Below are 15,163 nucleotides of genomic sequence, written 5' to 3'. Positions count from 1 at the left end.
CCCGCAGAGGGCGCTTTCTTAAAGGATCCGCTGTACTCCTAGACGTGGGCCGCATTCTTTCCAACATGCCTGGCTGGAATAGGTTGCATCTCCTCTCTGCTGGGTCGGGCGTTGGTCGCGTTCCTGATTGCCCCACTGTTTCAGCTTCCAGAGCGGAGAAAAAGATTCAGGGAGCTTGTCATTCCCGGGTGGAGAAGCTCTCCGGAACTGTCGTTGGCCGGAACTGGAGAGTTGTTTCCCGACGGAGCTCGGAGAAAGAACACCCCGGGGCAAGATGGTGGTGGAGTCTCGATCGCTGCCCCGGGTCCGGCAGAGCTCAGGGGTATTGGGCTGAGGCGACAGTCGCTGCGGCTCCGATCCCGAGCGCGGGGGCCTCGAGCGGGTAAAGGTCTGCGGCCTGCGAGTAGCGAGCGGGATCAGGATCGTGGGTCCACTGGGTGGTGGGGTCGGGGACCTTAAGGGAGGGTAACCCTGGGGCAGGGTCCCCGCCTCTCTTGTCGGAGGGGCAGGTGCTAGCGGCTGGCTTATCTCTTTTCATTCGTGGGGCCTGTAGAAACGTACTAACGCCGGATGAAAAAGCTTTGTTATTGCGGTTGATGCCAAGGAAAGACGCCAGGTCTTAGGAGTCGCTGAAACCCGAGTTCGAATCCTCTTTTCTCGCTGTGACCTCGGGTGAGTGCTTCACCTCCCTGAGCCTCGGCTTCCTCCGCTGTGAGATGGCGTGATGAGCTCGTCTCACAGAGCGTATGTATAATGGGAGTTTTAGTGCCGTGCCAGCCGCTCAGCTGTCAGAAAAGGCAGCTGGAGTTAGTGATAGCGGTAAAGAAAAGTTTGTTCGACATTTGACTCTGTCTTAGCCCGGGCAGCCTCGCATTCTCAGCTTTTCTTTGCTGTTCTGTGAGTGGGCGACTCTCTGGGTCTTGTGTGCTTCATTTACAAATAATTGCTTTGGAGTCGTATCTGAGTTCAAATTCAGAAGCCTAGCGACCCCTGACAAGTCCGGCCCCGTCTCCGCATTTCATTTGCTTCCCGTGAGGGTGAGATTGAAAACAGCAGCATCTGGGTTGTGGTCATTGGACTGGCTGCCCAGCTCCTCCCACCAGAGAGGCAGAATCCTTCCGGCTCGGCCAGCAGGTGGTATTGATGGCGCCTCACCCTTGGACAATACTCTTTGGAGTCTCGTCTCTTTCATAATTCCCCATGAAGTTGGCCTGATCCAGAAAGGCCGATTTTGAGCAGGCCCCGTGGGAATACTGAAGTAAAGGGGAGGTCGAGTCCTGTCTCTTCTTATGAAAATAGTGGCTGTGACCCTTCCTGATGGTCTGACCTGGGCTATGGGAGATACTAAACGATCTCATGGGGGTGCTGTCTCATGTTTTCCTTTTGCTTTTCATATGATCTAGATGGTCACCAGCCTCTTGTCTCCTAATCGTCCCACCGGTATCACTGTTGTTTTCCTAACTGGATTGCAAGCTGCTTAAGGACAAAACAGTAAAGCTCACTTATATGCTATTCGTTTCCAGATGCTTTTATTAATATTTTCTCATTTAATGCTAATGACAGTGTCATGATGACTAAATTGAGGTACAAGAAGGGTAAACATTTCATTTAACCTTAATTTAAACCTTTTGGCAACCCTAGGAAGTAGATATGTTACTATTATGACTCTCAGTTTACAGATAAGGAAACTGAGGCCTAAGGAGGGCAAGTAACTTGGCAAATGAGGTAGAATCAGAACTGAAAAGAACCAAGGGCTGCTTTGTCCGACCCAAAGCCTTTTCTGTCACACAGCCTTTTCTTTGATTCTCAGTGGCATTTGCCAGCGTAAGCACCTAATAAATACTTCATAATGTATTTTATCTTATTGATGAATTATAGTAGACAATATAGGTGGAGCAGATGAATAAGAAAGAATGAGAAAAACTGCCAAGTATAGGCTATCGTATGTTGTAAACAGAAACCAACATATAACATTGGTGAGGGGAGGATGGTCCCAAGGAAGGGATCTTATCCTGAGCGGCCCCTGGAGAAGTGAAAGTTTGAGACCCAGCAGGTCCTCCAATTACATAGTTTTGTTCAGTGTTGTCTCATTCTAACATTGATGAGATGCCATAGGAACTTAACTCTTGTTTGTATCAATTAGCCTATGGGAAAATTGGTTTCATTATATGTCATTTTGCCCCAGTTCCAACAACCTATAGACGATGCTAACCAAGCCTTGCTATAGTCTGACAGATACTTAGTCACAGTTTGTGTGCAGCCTCCTATTTTTCCATTAGGATGAGGCTCCCTCTTCTCCCCCACATATGAGGGACTGTCTACATGTTAAGGAAAGTACATAACCACTTTGCTCCTGGCTTGGGTCCAGCTCCTTTGCAGCTAGCTCTCAGGACCTTGAAGCTATTACCCAATCTGAACAGGGCCAGGGGTTCACTGCCCATGTGACCGGACTGGTGAATCTTAGCGTACCCAGTCCTGTCTAATGGGTGAGGAATGTAAGGGTCCCAACATTATCTCCCACCCCAAGAACCTGAGTGACAGAAGGCTAAAAAAAAAAAAAAAAAAAAAAAAAACCACCTAGAAAAACTTTGTGTCTATAAAAATAATACATTAGCCCTGGCCGGGTGGCTCAGTTGGTTTGAGTGTCCTATACACCGAAAGGTTGTAGATTCATTCTGGGTCAGGTTGGGGATTTGATCCCTGGTCGGGGCGCATATGGGAGGCAACCAATTGATGTTTCTCCCTCTCCTTCCCTCTTTCTTCCACTTTTCTCTCTCCCTCCCTCTTTCTTGCTCTCCCTCTCTCTCCCCGTCTCCCTTTGTCCCTCTCTAAAAATCAATAAACATATCCTCGGGTGAGAATTTAAAAAAATTTTAAAAATAGTAATAATAATAATACATTAGACTTACTGAGTGTGCTCGTCAGCCACCTCAGTAGGTACTTGATGTACATCATCTCATTTAGTCCTCATGCTTGGCCTCTGAGCTAATCAGTGGAGAAAGACAGGCTCTGAGACATTACCCGACAGTACATGGCAGAGCGAGGGAGTGCCTCTCAGTACCATGCTGCCTCACCACGCGCTTTCTGTAGGAAACCTAGAAAACAGACCCGGTAAAGAAGCAAAATTTCCCACAATGCCATGCTCTCAAAACAACCACTCTTATGTAACATTCTAGTCTATTTCCCCCCCAGTTTTTTCTCTGTGTGCATTTTTCTTTTTCATGTAGTTGGAATCATACTGGTTCACACAATTTCTTAGGCATAAATAGTTTTCAATGTTGTTAAAAATGCCAAACATTATTTTCAGTGGCTTTTTAATATTCTATACCGTTACTCTTGCTTACATCACAACGCATATAAAGTTTTAATTCATTAACTTCTTTGGGATTATAACTTCTTCGAACAACACAGAGGTTGGGGCACTGACACCCCCCGCCCCCCAAGCGCAGTTGAAAATCCATGTATAACTTTTGATTCCCCCAAAACTGAACTGCTAATGGCCTACTAGTCACTGGAAACCTTACTGATGACATAAACAATCAATTAACACATTTTTGTATGTTAACATAATAATGTACAGTATTCCTACAATGAAGTAAGCTAGAGAGAAAATGTTAAGAAAATCATAAGAGGAAATACATTTACCATATTTATTGGGGAAAAAAAATCCATGTTTAAGTGGACCCATGCATTTCAAACCCGTGTTGTTCAAGGGCCAACTGTATTTTCAACCAGTTCCCTTTAAATGGTGAGAACTGTGGCGCTAAAGGTTAACATTTAGACCAGACATTAACTAAAGAGAACACTGTTGTTTTTTAAACCAGAGGCACTGAATAGTATTACTTTACTTAGTGAGGAAGACGTATGATGCCCTACCTATAAAACTTAACCCTAAGTCTGGATTTTTTTTCTTCTGCTTCTGCCAGAGAGGACAAGCTCCTCTGAAGTGAGAAGCTGCCCGTGGCCGTGAGTCCCCTGCGAGATCACTGATGATTACTTGGCATTTCTGCGACACAGGCAGGTCCTCAGGTGAGCTCTCCGGACTACTGCTGGGGCCAAAAGAGTGAATGATTCAGAAGGCCTTCTCCTCACCAGTCTTCTTACTCTCCTATAGTCAGGCGGACTTTGTTCATTTGTTCTGAGAATTACTGATGAGCCATGCACGTGTTGGAAAAGACTTGTTTAACAGGATGTGAAGCAGTGTTGAAAAGGGGCCACAGAGGTCCCTCGGTATACCGACATGGGAGGACTCTCCCGTGACCCTTTCATTCTTGATGATGTTTTCATGTAGGTGCTGCTGTGAGTGAAGTAACCTAGTAAAGAGCTTGTCTTGAAGTCTGGATTTATGATAATTCATTTCAGCTTTTGTCAGCTGGGCTGATTACATATTTTGGATAGAGTGACAAAGTTACCAAGCATCTAAAGAAATGATCTTAGTATGGGAGGTTCTAGGGACCAGTAGTATGTGCTCTAGGCTGCTAGCCAAAGCCATCCCTTTGGCCCTAACCGGTTTGGCTCAGTGGATAGAGCATTGTCCTGCTGACTGAAGGGTCCCAGGTTTGATTCTGGTCAAGGGCATGTACCTTGGTTGCAGGCACATCCCCAGTAGGAATGTGCAGGAGGCAGCTGATTGATGTTTCTAACTCTCTATCCCTCTCCCTTCCTCTCTGTAAAAAATCAATGAAATATATATTTTTAAAAAAGTATCCCTTTGGGAAAAGAGTTATTAGTGATTGAGATAAAAATGTGTAGCCCTGGCCAGGTGGTTCAGTTGGTTGGAGCGTTGTCCCATGCATGAAAAGGTTGTGGGTTCGATTCCCAGTCAGGGACACACACCTGGATTGTGGGTTCCATCTCTGGTCGGGGCACAGATGGGAGTCAACTGATTGATGTTTCTCTCTCACATCGATGTTTCTCTCTCCTGTCCTCTCTCTCTTTAAAAAAAAAGTATCCTCGGGTGAGGATTAAAAAACAACCAGCGTAACGGGTCATTTAGAGCCTCTATCCAAAAGTTCCAGCCAGCGGAGGAGGAGGCTCTGCTTTAAAGGCGTCAGTGGTCCTTGGAGGAATGGGATCAGTAGGACAAAGGAATAAGTTACACATAAAACAAAACGTATTCAATTTAATGACTGTCTTCCATTCTGACATCACGCACCTTTGGCTTTTTGTTAAAACGATCCTTTAAAAAAACGAAACACTTTTTTTTAGTACTGGCACAAGGTAGGTACCAGTAAATATTCGTTGAATGAATGGATGAATAAAAGTAACAGTGACGGTAAATATTCGTTGGTTTTCCCCTCAAGTCTTGACTTGGCAAAATAAAAGTGAGCTGCTTCGTGTTGGCTTCCCAAATACTGTGGACTGCTCCAAAGAATTCAAATATCTAGGGACCCCTGACTTAGAGGACGCATGGCTTGCATTAGAAGTTTATGGATGGGACTGAGTCGTGCTTTGTTCATTCATTAAATGATTACAGAACCCTTGCGCTAGGCCAGGCGCTGCACATTTTCTCTCAAGAAGATGTTAATACAGGAAGCAGCAGTGCTGCTCTGGTGAGTTGCATGAAAAGAGCCGATAGGAATTGGGACTTGTGCCAGGAGAGCTGTTAGCACTTTGGGAGGTGGTGGAGGGCCCTGGGTAGCTCTCTGCTGCTGCCCACACCCCTGCCCACCCTTTGCTCTTGAACCCCTTGCTGTGTGTGTTTCTCATACAGTGATCTATACCGACGGCTCGCCATTTCCCTTGCAGGGTTTGTGCAAGTTTGCAAACATGTTCACCGTTTCTCAGACCTCGCGAGCATGGTTCATCGATAGAGCCCGGCAGGCTCGAGAGGAAAGGCTTGTGCAGAAGGAGCGGGAGCGGGCGGCCATCGGGATTCAGGCCCGCGTGCGGAGTTTTCTCTGTCGGAGGCGACTACAGAGGGACATCAGGTGGGTGCCAGGAACTCCTTAGCACGTTTTCTCTTGCCCCCAAGCAATAGCAAGAAAAGAAGGCGTTTTCTCTAACAGTTCTGAAAAAGCCTTCCCGACTGCTGGGAGCTCCTAATGAAAAAAGTTTTGTTTTGTTTTTTTACTCTTCCCTCCCTTAGGAGAGAGATCGATGAGTTTTTTAAAGCAGATGATGCTGGGTCCAGTAGAAGAAGTGCACTTTGTATTTTTAAGATTGCCAGGAAACTGCTGTTCTTGTTCAGAATGAAAGAAGATAATGAGGTAAAATAATAACAGCAAACATACATCGTCCTTTCTGTCTGCCGGGTCTTTTATAAATGCTAAGGCACCCGTCCTTAGGGCAGCTCTCCGCCACTCCCACATTCTGCCCTTTGTCTTGGGCCTGATTTGCAGGGTTACGCCCAGTGCTTCTGGACCTCCTCACAAATCTTTTCTCATCGACTATTAAGAGCACTTGTTGGACTCAGATGCATATGGAGGCCAGGGAGGTTAGATGAAAGAGTGACTTGGGACTGAAGGGTCCCGGGTTCAATTCTGGTCAAGGGCATATGCCTGGGTTGTGGGCTCAATCCCTAGTAGGGGGCGTGCAGGAGGCAGCTGGTCAGTGATTCTCTCTCATCATTGATGTTTCTATCTCTCTTTCCCTCTCCCTTCCTCTCTGAAATCAATAAAAATATATTTTAAAAAAAGAAAGAGTGAAGAAGCCATTGATGAGATAAAATATAATGTAAGTCACAATCCATGGTAACTCACAGTGGTGGCGAGACCTCGGAGGGAGCGGTGGGGTCTGTGGCGTGCCCATCCAGAGGGCACGGCCTCTACTCTGCAGCCAGGGGTGGACCCTGATTTTTTTTAAAGAGATGCTGGACTTCTTTATGCTCAGTTTTCTCATTTGTAAAAATTGGTAGCTAATTTCAAATTCCTTTTAGATCCTGCAAACCAAACAAAACATACTGGTTGTACCTTTGGGGTTAGAATTAACCCAGAAAATACAGTTCCAGGAAATAGCTAGTCATCTGTAATAGTACTGACAATGCCATTGAGGAATGCCTCTGGGTGATCAGGGGTTACCGTTCATTGTTGCTAAGTCTCACCTCGTGGCAGGCCATCTGATAGGCACTGGGGTTCCAGAAGGAAAAGATGGGCAAGGTCTCTACCCTAGAGAGCTGGGAGCCCAGCAGGAGAGGGAGCACACGGGCAGTGAGCACGGGCAGTGAGCACGTCACCTCACGTAGGTGAGGACCGGCAGGCTCGGTGAGGCGACCTCGGTTACAGAGGCGGAAGCGGTAGTTCGGAGGGATGGGGCGGCCGCCCAGGACCACACCACTTTTAAGGATGGGTCCAGGGTTGGGACTGCCACAGTGTATGTAGTCTGGTTTTCAGCTTCCAGTTTTCTCCCTTTTGCATTTCAAGATAACAAACGATGATACAACAGCCTGTGAGGCAGAAGTCAGTGTCCACGATGCTTACAGAATGGCAAACGGGGGAGCAGGATTATGGAGACAGCTGCTCGTCCCCAGGGGCCCACGCCCACGGTGCCAGTTGAGTTTGTTTTTCAAAAGGAGCGCCAACCTGGACTTTTATGTGAAATACACGTTTCTAAAGGAAATGTAGGGCTCATCGAGTCCGTGGGCCCCCAGTTTGAGAGCCTTTCTATACCTTTTTGATCCTCAGTCCCCACATCTGTAAGACTCGCTGTGAGTCTTCGGGCAAAATGCCTACACATGCCAGGTGCCCACCAAGCATTTGCTTCTTTCCCATTTTTATCAGTTGCTGGAATTTATGACCCCCCTTCTGCCTCTCTGCAGAGATTTGAAAAGTTGTGTCGCTGCATCCTGAGCAGTATGGATGCTGAGAATGAACCCAAGGTAAGAGGGTGGGTGTAGGGTTAAATTAAGCCTTGTTGGCTGCTTATCTGTCCGTAGATTCTCATCGCCTTATCTGGCACTGGCCAATAGCTAGACCATATGTAAACTGATCCCTGTAACTGCCCATTACATTTCTCTTTCTCCTGCTTGTAGGTGTGGTATGTGTCCCTGGCTCTTTCCAAGGATCTCACCCTCTTATGGATTAAACAGATCAAGGACCTGCTGTGGCATTGCTGTGAGTTTCTTGAGCAGCTCAAGGTAAAATGAAACACTGTAAATGTATCCTTCCCACCTGGGGCCTTTAGGATGTAGTTTCCGGGGCAGAGGCTTGGCAAGGACTTGGGTGGCAGCTGAGCGATGGCGTGAATGTCAGCAGAGCTCCCAGGGATCCGTTCCCAGCCATCCCTCTCGAGGCATCGGAGCAGGGGTCTTCTCTGTTACCTGCTGGCTGCGTCTGCATTCCACAATGGATTTCTCTTTGAGAAGAGGCGCTTCTGCTTTGAAAAAAAAATGTTTAAAGTTCATGCAGAGAAACACACATTAGGAGAAAAGAACACCAGATCCGAAGCTGGGAATATCTAAATGTAGTACTCAATCTGCTCCCGATTCCTCATGTGGCCTTGAACAAGGCACTTCCCTTCGCTCATTCTCTCTGAGCTTAGAGCTTTCAACTATCAGTGATGGCGAACCTTTTGAGCTCGGTGTGTCAGCATTTTGAAAAACCCTAACTTAACTCTGGTGCCGTGTCACATATAGAAATTTTTTGATATTTGCAACCATAGTAAAACAAAGGTTTATATTTTTGATATTTATTTTATATATTTAAATGCCATTTAACAAAGAAAAATCAACCAAAAAAATGAGTTCGTGTGTCACCTCTGACATGCGTGTCGTAAGTTCGCCATCCCTAGCTGGTCTCCAGGATCCCTTGCAGTGCACATGCTGTTTCTGAGCCTGGACAGGAATCGGGCCTTCCCAGCCTGCTCCTGTGAAACAGTGTATAGAACAGCCAGTGTTGCAGAGTTACCTTTGTGCCGGGCGGGCGCTGCTCTTAGTGCTTTATGTACATGAATTGTTTATTCCTTACAGCAGCCATACTATCCCTAGTCAACAGATGAGCATTCGAGGCACAGAAAGGTTAAGAAACTTGCCCATGATCACAGAGCTAGGAAGTGGTAAAGGCAGCAGTCTGAACCCAGGGTCCCTGTTATGCTCGGTCGCATTTCCACTCCGTTGCTCCAGGGAACGGCTGAGCATACACATGCTCCTAATGCACGCAAAGCCAGCAGGCCAGCGCTGGTCACCCGTTTCCCAGGATCCTCAGCGCTCCATTCCGGGAGTACTTGGATTCCGTAGGCAATCACTCGTGGGTCAAAATCCCTGTCGTTTAACTCCTGACAGTGGTCATCCCCTAAGAGACAAATAAGAAGAATAAGTACTTATAACCTGACTCACTACTTCAGCCCGCGAACACTCAGCAAAATTACAGAATGGTTGCTTCACTGTCTGGGACTGGGGTGTGTGTGTCTTAACCTTCCTCTTCATTGTTCCAGCCTGAAATCCTACAAGAATCCAGACTCATCACACTGTACCTCACGATGCTTGTCACCTTCACAGACACTTCAACATGGAAAATTCTCCGGGGAAAAGGTCTGTGGGACTTGTTCAAAGTCGCAGAGCTTGGATACCTTTTCTACTTTGTAAGAAGCACTTTTGCCATCACAAGCCCCAGGGGAGGCACTCACTAAGCCTTGTCGTTTCATTTGGTGAATCAGCAGCAAGTAATTCTCTTTTGGCCATAAAATGTGCCTGTAATGCTGCCTCCTTCCCTGAACATTATGCTTAGCTTTATGTTTGTCAGACCGTCACTTCATCCATCCATTCAGCAAAGAGCCTACTGTGTGCCATGTGCTGTGCAGGCACTGGAGGTACAGACGCGGCCTCTGGCCTCCAGGGCTTTACCTGCTGAACTGCAGCTCACAGAACAGAGAGGCTGGTGGGGAGATGGACATTAAAGAGAAGTCACATGCATATCCTCGGTCGCGACAACAGTGTGAGAAGTGGCACACAGAAGGAAGAGAAATGCGAGTTTAGTGGGGCAGGGACAGCCTTGCCCTGCTCTGTCGGGGCTCAGGCCTTCCTGCAGAAGTGACAAGAGAGCTCAGAGCTGGGGGTGCGTCAGAGTCACCGAGTGAAGAGGGACAAACCTCCAAAAGCCGAGGAAACTGCAGAAGCCCCAGACAGGAAGGAGGGTTTATTTCAAGGCATTATCCTGGATTCTGGGGAGGATTTAAACTATGGTGAGCCCTGAGCCCTGCAGGAGCTTGTTTCTCGTTGGAGAGGAGGCAGCCACAGAGCACAGAAAGTTCTGTGCCCTCGGAGGGAAGTGGAAAGGTGCTCTGGAGCTCAAGGCTGGGCCCTTCCTGCTGGCTGGGGGAATGCTGAGAGGCGACACTTGAGCTGGGCCTTCGGGAGAGAGAATGCAGATATGCAGCATCTCCGTGGACTCTGGTCCCAGTCCCAAGGGAAGCGGGAAGGCAGGCCAGGGAGCATCTCGCTGCCTGTGGCCCTGGCCTGGGGCCCGATTTTCTGTCCCACCCAAGCAGTTCCTCTTGCGGCCAGAGATTTGTTGGGTTTCTTTCCTCAGTCCTTTTTCTTTCCTTAGGGGAGAGTCTCCGACCAGCCATGAACCACATCTGTGCAAATATAATGGGACATCTCAACCAGCGTGGGCTGTACTCCGTGCTGCAGGTCTGTGCCCCACCCCGATGTGTGAGCTCCTCCTGTAATAGGTGACCTCACGCTCCACACCTGAACTTGGTGTTACGTTTGGTTTTGGCACATCTGGCGCCCTCCTCGCAGAAATACTTTGCAGGAAGAGTTTAACGCTCAGTGTCCTCTCCTGCCTTCCCCGGCCTGGGTCACTGTGGTTTGTGTAAAGGGGGGCGGTGGCCCCAGGATCCCTTCAATGCGCTCTATCTTTGGCTACAGGTGCAGTCCGGTCACTTGAAATTGAAACTGAGGGAGGCGGCCTCAGGCTTGTTCCCTCTGGCTCCGTCTTGGTTGGATCTGGAATTAACTTTCTGGCTCTGTCCTCAGACAGCCTTCTGTCCACACTGCACCTTTTGTGCCAGCCCATATGCCAAGGAATGTTCAGAAGCCGAATTGGTGTTTAGGATTCCTGAGAAGTAGCACTGATTCAGCCATGGGCTCTGTCCTGATGTGGCTCCGTTTGCTCCACACACAGGGGACATTGTCCATAGGTCCTCCCAGTGTGAAGGGGTCCACCTGACACCGTAACTCGGAACTGCTTCTGAAATCTAGCCTGTCTCGCAGTGTTAAGTCTGGGCTTTGTATCAACTGTTAATTTTTTTAACTGGTTATTATGTAAAAGATTAAACATATCATTTAAAGGTGAAGGGGTGGTATTAATGAACCCCATTACTTTTCTCTCCCCTCATTTTTTAAAAACATTCCAATGTAGTTTTTTATCCGAGGCACTCATTTTACTTTTATGCTTCTTTTTTTTTAATGAACAAATGAATAGAAAGTTGGCATCATCCCCTGACCAGTTAAAATGTTCTTTGCAGATATTGTTAACCCGTGGCCTGGCCAGACCCCGGCCTTGTCTGTCCAAAGGCACTTTGACTGCCGCCTTTTCTCTGGCGTTGCGGTAAGTAGGAAACGTACTTGCTTCTGAAGGGCCGCACGTTGTTTAAGGCGTCTACACATATTAACTGACTCCTCACCACATTCTCTCGCTCCACTTCATAGATGAGGAAGCTAAGGCCCAGAGGGTAAGCCACTTGTCCTTGGTCACACAGTGGTGAGTGGTAGGGCCAAGAATTAAACTCAGGCCATGCGACTCCAGAGCCCACACTCATTACTCCTTATTCTTTTTTTTTTTTTTTTAAATATATTTTATTGATTTTTTACAGAGAGGAAGGGAGAGAGATAGAGAGTTAGAAACATCGATGAGAGAGAATCATCGATCAGCTGCTTCCTGCACATCTCCTACTGGGGATATGCCCGCAACCCAGGTACATGCCCTTGACCGGAATCGAACCTGGGACCTCTCAGTCCGCAGGCCGATGCTCTATCCACTGAGCCAAACCGGTTTCGGCATTACTCCTTATTCTTTAAACTTGCTCCCCATATTGGCACATCTCTGTACTCTAAAACAATATGTGTCTTTAAGTAATGGTACATGGGGACCTTCCCAAACTCGCCCTGCTCCTTTCATTAGCTGGGACCCTCTTTACCTGGTGCATGGACGGCTGGCCCTGGTTTCCGGCTGTGCCTGTGTGCCTCTCCAGCTCCCTGATTGCGGCCCCAGCTCTCTGATGGCTGAGACTATGCATTAAACTACGTTTGCCCCCTCCCCTGCTGTGCTTACCAGAATGGATGCGTACCCTGTTAAATGTACCACCAGAAGTGCATTTGTAGAATTTGTCACCCGAGGGGGCTTAAGTACAACAATTACGAGTAGGCTAAAGAAAGATTTTGATGACATCATGTTAGTAAAACGTCAAAACTGATTTGTCATAGCTGTGTCACGTGACTCAGCCTTCCCTGAGTGCAGCGGTTCTCAACCTGTGGGTCGCGACCCCTTTGGCTGTCGAACGACCCTTTCACAGGGGTCACCTAAGACCATCCTGCATATCAGATATTTACATGACGATTCATAACAGCAACATTACAGTTATGAAGTAGCAACGAAAATAATTTTATGGTTGGGTCACAACATGAGGAACTGTATTTAAAGGGCCAGAAGGTTGAGAACCACTGCCTTAGTGGGTGTCCCCATCATGGGAAGCATAATTTCAAGGGGCTTGGGGGGCCTTGGTAACCTCTCTGAGTAAGGTGATCTGTCTGTGTCTAGCCCTGTGATTGCTGCCCAGTTTTCAGACAATCTGATTCGGCCATTCCTCGTCCACATCATGTCTGTGCCAGCTCTTGTGACTCATCTCAGCATAGTGACCCCTGAGGTAAGTGGGCCCTGAGTTCCCCCTTCTATTTTTTACTTCCTTGGAAATTAGAGTGTAAACTGATTTCTGTTAACTCCCACCTCTTCCCCTGATTTTTCTTCTACATCCGTGGCCACTGTCGACACACTTTGGTTAGCAGCCCTAAGAAAGAGGTTCTCGTATTTGTTCATCTTCTTGGCCATCAGGAGCATGGTGGGCTCCTGGGGGGTGACCTGCAGGGGTCAAGTTCATGCTCCTGTGGGAACTTCTTCCGTCAGCTTCCCCTTTGACAGTCTGTAATTGTTTGCAGCGCCTCACTGTGGTAGAATCTCATGATATGCTTCGTAAGTTCATCACATTTTTAAGAGCTAAAGATCGATGCCGCGATGTCTGTGAGAGTTTAGAAGGAAGCCATACGCTGTGTCTAATGGGTGAGTAGCTGAGGCTGGGATGTGATTGTGTCCTGGGCGTCGGGAAAACCCCAAGTGGTTTGCTTTTCACCTTTCGGGAGATCAAGAGCTGTTTTTATTAATGATTAGAAGTGTTTACAATAGGAAACATGTAATCAGATAGACAGTTAAACGAGACATGTAAAGTTGAAAATCACATGGGAAATAGATCCAACTTGGCAAACTGGTTGAGTGAGTGTAAGTGAATGTTAAATTTTAGCCCTTAGCTTCCTGGCAGCTAAGGAAAAATTGAAAACATGATGAGTGGCCTGGATAATTCTCATGTTGGGAGAAGGGAGGGCGCAGTTGGGTTGGGCTTAGATTAGAGTAAGGCCTGCATCATCTGTTTTACTGTTTTCATTGTAGATCAAAGGGTTTATGGACAGAAGCATTTGAAAACTGCAGACGTACCTAATTCTCAGTGCCTAACATAGAGAAAGGTGCTTAAGGCCAAATTTTAGGGGAGTCCTCACACAAGGCATGTTAAATAACCTTGGTTAACTTTGAATACAGTGACTTCCATGGAAATTCAGATATTCTTCAAAAAGGTCATTTCTTACATTAACCCTTGGTTTTAAAATAACAGTAAAATGTTATATGAGCTAAATGTCACATCCCCATGTGCCAGTCTACATGTTTAGTCCATACAGCCTTCACATCGAAGGCGGGGATCGTTATTCCAGTCTTACAGACGAGGAAACAAGATGGGAGAGGTGGGGTGAGGGTCACCCCTGGCCTGGGGCAGAGCCAGGATGGGAAGCCAGGCTGGCCTAGGTCTCGGCCCTGCACCGCCTGCAGCCCCAGCCCTGACAAGTGCCCCTCCCTGTGGAATTCTTCCCGCACAGACGTGGCTGCCTGAGCGCCAGGCAGAGCGCGGGCCGCGAGGTGATGAAGCGTGTCTGTCTGGACCCCGCGCCCTCAGCCTTCTCTCTTTGCAGGCAACCTCCTGCACCTGGGCTCCCTCAGCCCCAGAGTGTTGGAGGAGGAGACAGATGGGTTTGTGAGTTTGCTCACGCAGATGCTGTGCTACTGTCAGAAGTACGTGACCCAGAAGAAATCCAACCTGACCCACTGGCACCCCGTCCTTGGCTGGTTCTCCCAGTCGGTGGACTATGGGTGAGTCCCGGGGCAAAGCCCTGCCCTTCCTGCCTCCCCTGCCTCTCCCCCACCTCTCCCTTCTTTCTTCATTTTAGCTTATGTTGTTTGTTTCTTATTATAAAAGTCACATAGAGTCATTGTATAAGTATAGGTAAGAACACAAGAGAATAAAAATCATCTCCTAAGACAACCTGTGTGCACTTCCATTCAGTCTTTTTCCTACGAGTTTTTTCACACAAATGGGATTGTATTAATTTGTATTTTGTTCATTTAGTAAATTATGAACAATATCTATTAATATTATCTTTCTTTCTTCAATATCATTCTACTGATTGCCTAGATTGCCGCATTTTGGGGAAACTAAAATAAAGTACATGATTCAAAGGGAATAGAAGTCACTCCACATGTTTTTCAGGAGCTGGAAAATAAATGTTAACGTTTTTAATCAAGAGCTCAAAAATATTTTTTAAAAAAACACCTCTAGTAGAGGTTAAGTAAGGTGGCATCACAAATTTAAATGTGCACGCTGGGCTGAAATGAAGTGGGTCTCAGGACCTAAGGCGCGTGCTGCTCAGCTGTTGTCCTTTCCATGTCTGCCTGAGGCCTGGGGTCCCTGCTGGGGACTCTTGAGGCACAAAACTGAGGGCCAGGGCAGGAAGTCCCCGATTTTCTCCCTTTTCCTTGTGCCTGAGTGGCATCCAGTTAAAAAGACTATTTATCAACCGCCGACCAGAGCGCTGCCCCGGACTGAAGAGGACGGAGGGGCCTGTGTGTTGGGCATCGGGATGTTGTGGGCAGAGGGTGGGGCAGACTAGCACCAGGTGAACAGCCTG

General features: G+C 47.5%; 1 protein-coding gene across 2 annotated transcripts in view; it reads left to right on the top strand.

Annotated features, from left to right (window-relative positions):
- Window positions 1–250: 250 nt before the first annotated feature.
- The window catches only part of UBE3B (ubiquitin protein ligase E3B), a 35,255-nt gene continuing 20,342 nt past the window's right edge, over window positions 251–15,163 (top strand). Inside the window, exons 1-14 of one of the 2 annotated variants that reach the window (XM_081113933.1) lie at window positions 251–388; window positions 554–672; window positions 1,404–1,491; window positions 3,927–4,029; window positions 5,749–5,930; window positions 6,089–6,209; window positions 7,757–7,816; window positions 7,970–8,074; window positions 9,370–9,466; window positions 10,482–10,567; window positions 11,407–11,489; window positions 12,699–12,804; window positions 13,094–13,214; window positions 14,171–14,348. In XM_081113933.1, the coding sequence (XP_080970059.1) occupies window positions 5,770–5,930; window positions 6,089–6,209; window positions 7,757–7,816; window positions 7,970–8,074; window positions 9,370–9,466; window positions 10,482–10,567; window positions 11,407–11,489; window positions 12,699–12,804; window positions 13,094–13,214; window positions 14,171–14,348 (1,118 nt within the window). In that variant the 5' untranslated portion in view covers window positions 251–388; window positions 554–672; window positions 1,404–1,491; window positions 3,927–4,029; window positions 5,749–5,769. The remainder of the gene's footprint in view (window positions 389–553; window positions 673–1,403; window positions 1,492–3,926; window positions 4,030–5,748; window positions 5,931–6,088; window positions 6,210–7,756; window positions 7,817–7,969; window positions 8,075–9,369; window positions 9,467–10,481; window positions 10,568–11,406; window positions 11,490–12,698; window positions 12,805–13,093; window positions 13,215–14,170; window positions 14,349–15,163) is intronic. The other variant, XM_081113932.1, reaches the window with a different exon arrangement.

The sequence above is a fragment of the Myotis nattereri genome (genome assembly GCF_964212035.1).
Source record: "Myotis nattereri genome assembly, chromosome: 19".
Classification (NCBI taxonomy): domain Eukaryota; kingdom Metazoa; phylum Chordata; class Mammalia; order Chiroptera; family Vespertilionidae; genus Myotis; species Myotis nattereri.
Note: the sequence above shows the minus strand (reverse complement) of the source record. Positions and strands in the feature narration are given on the sequence as shown.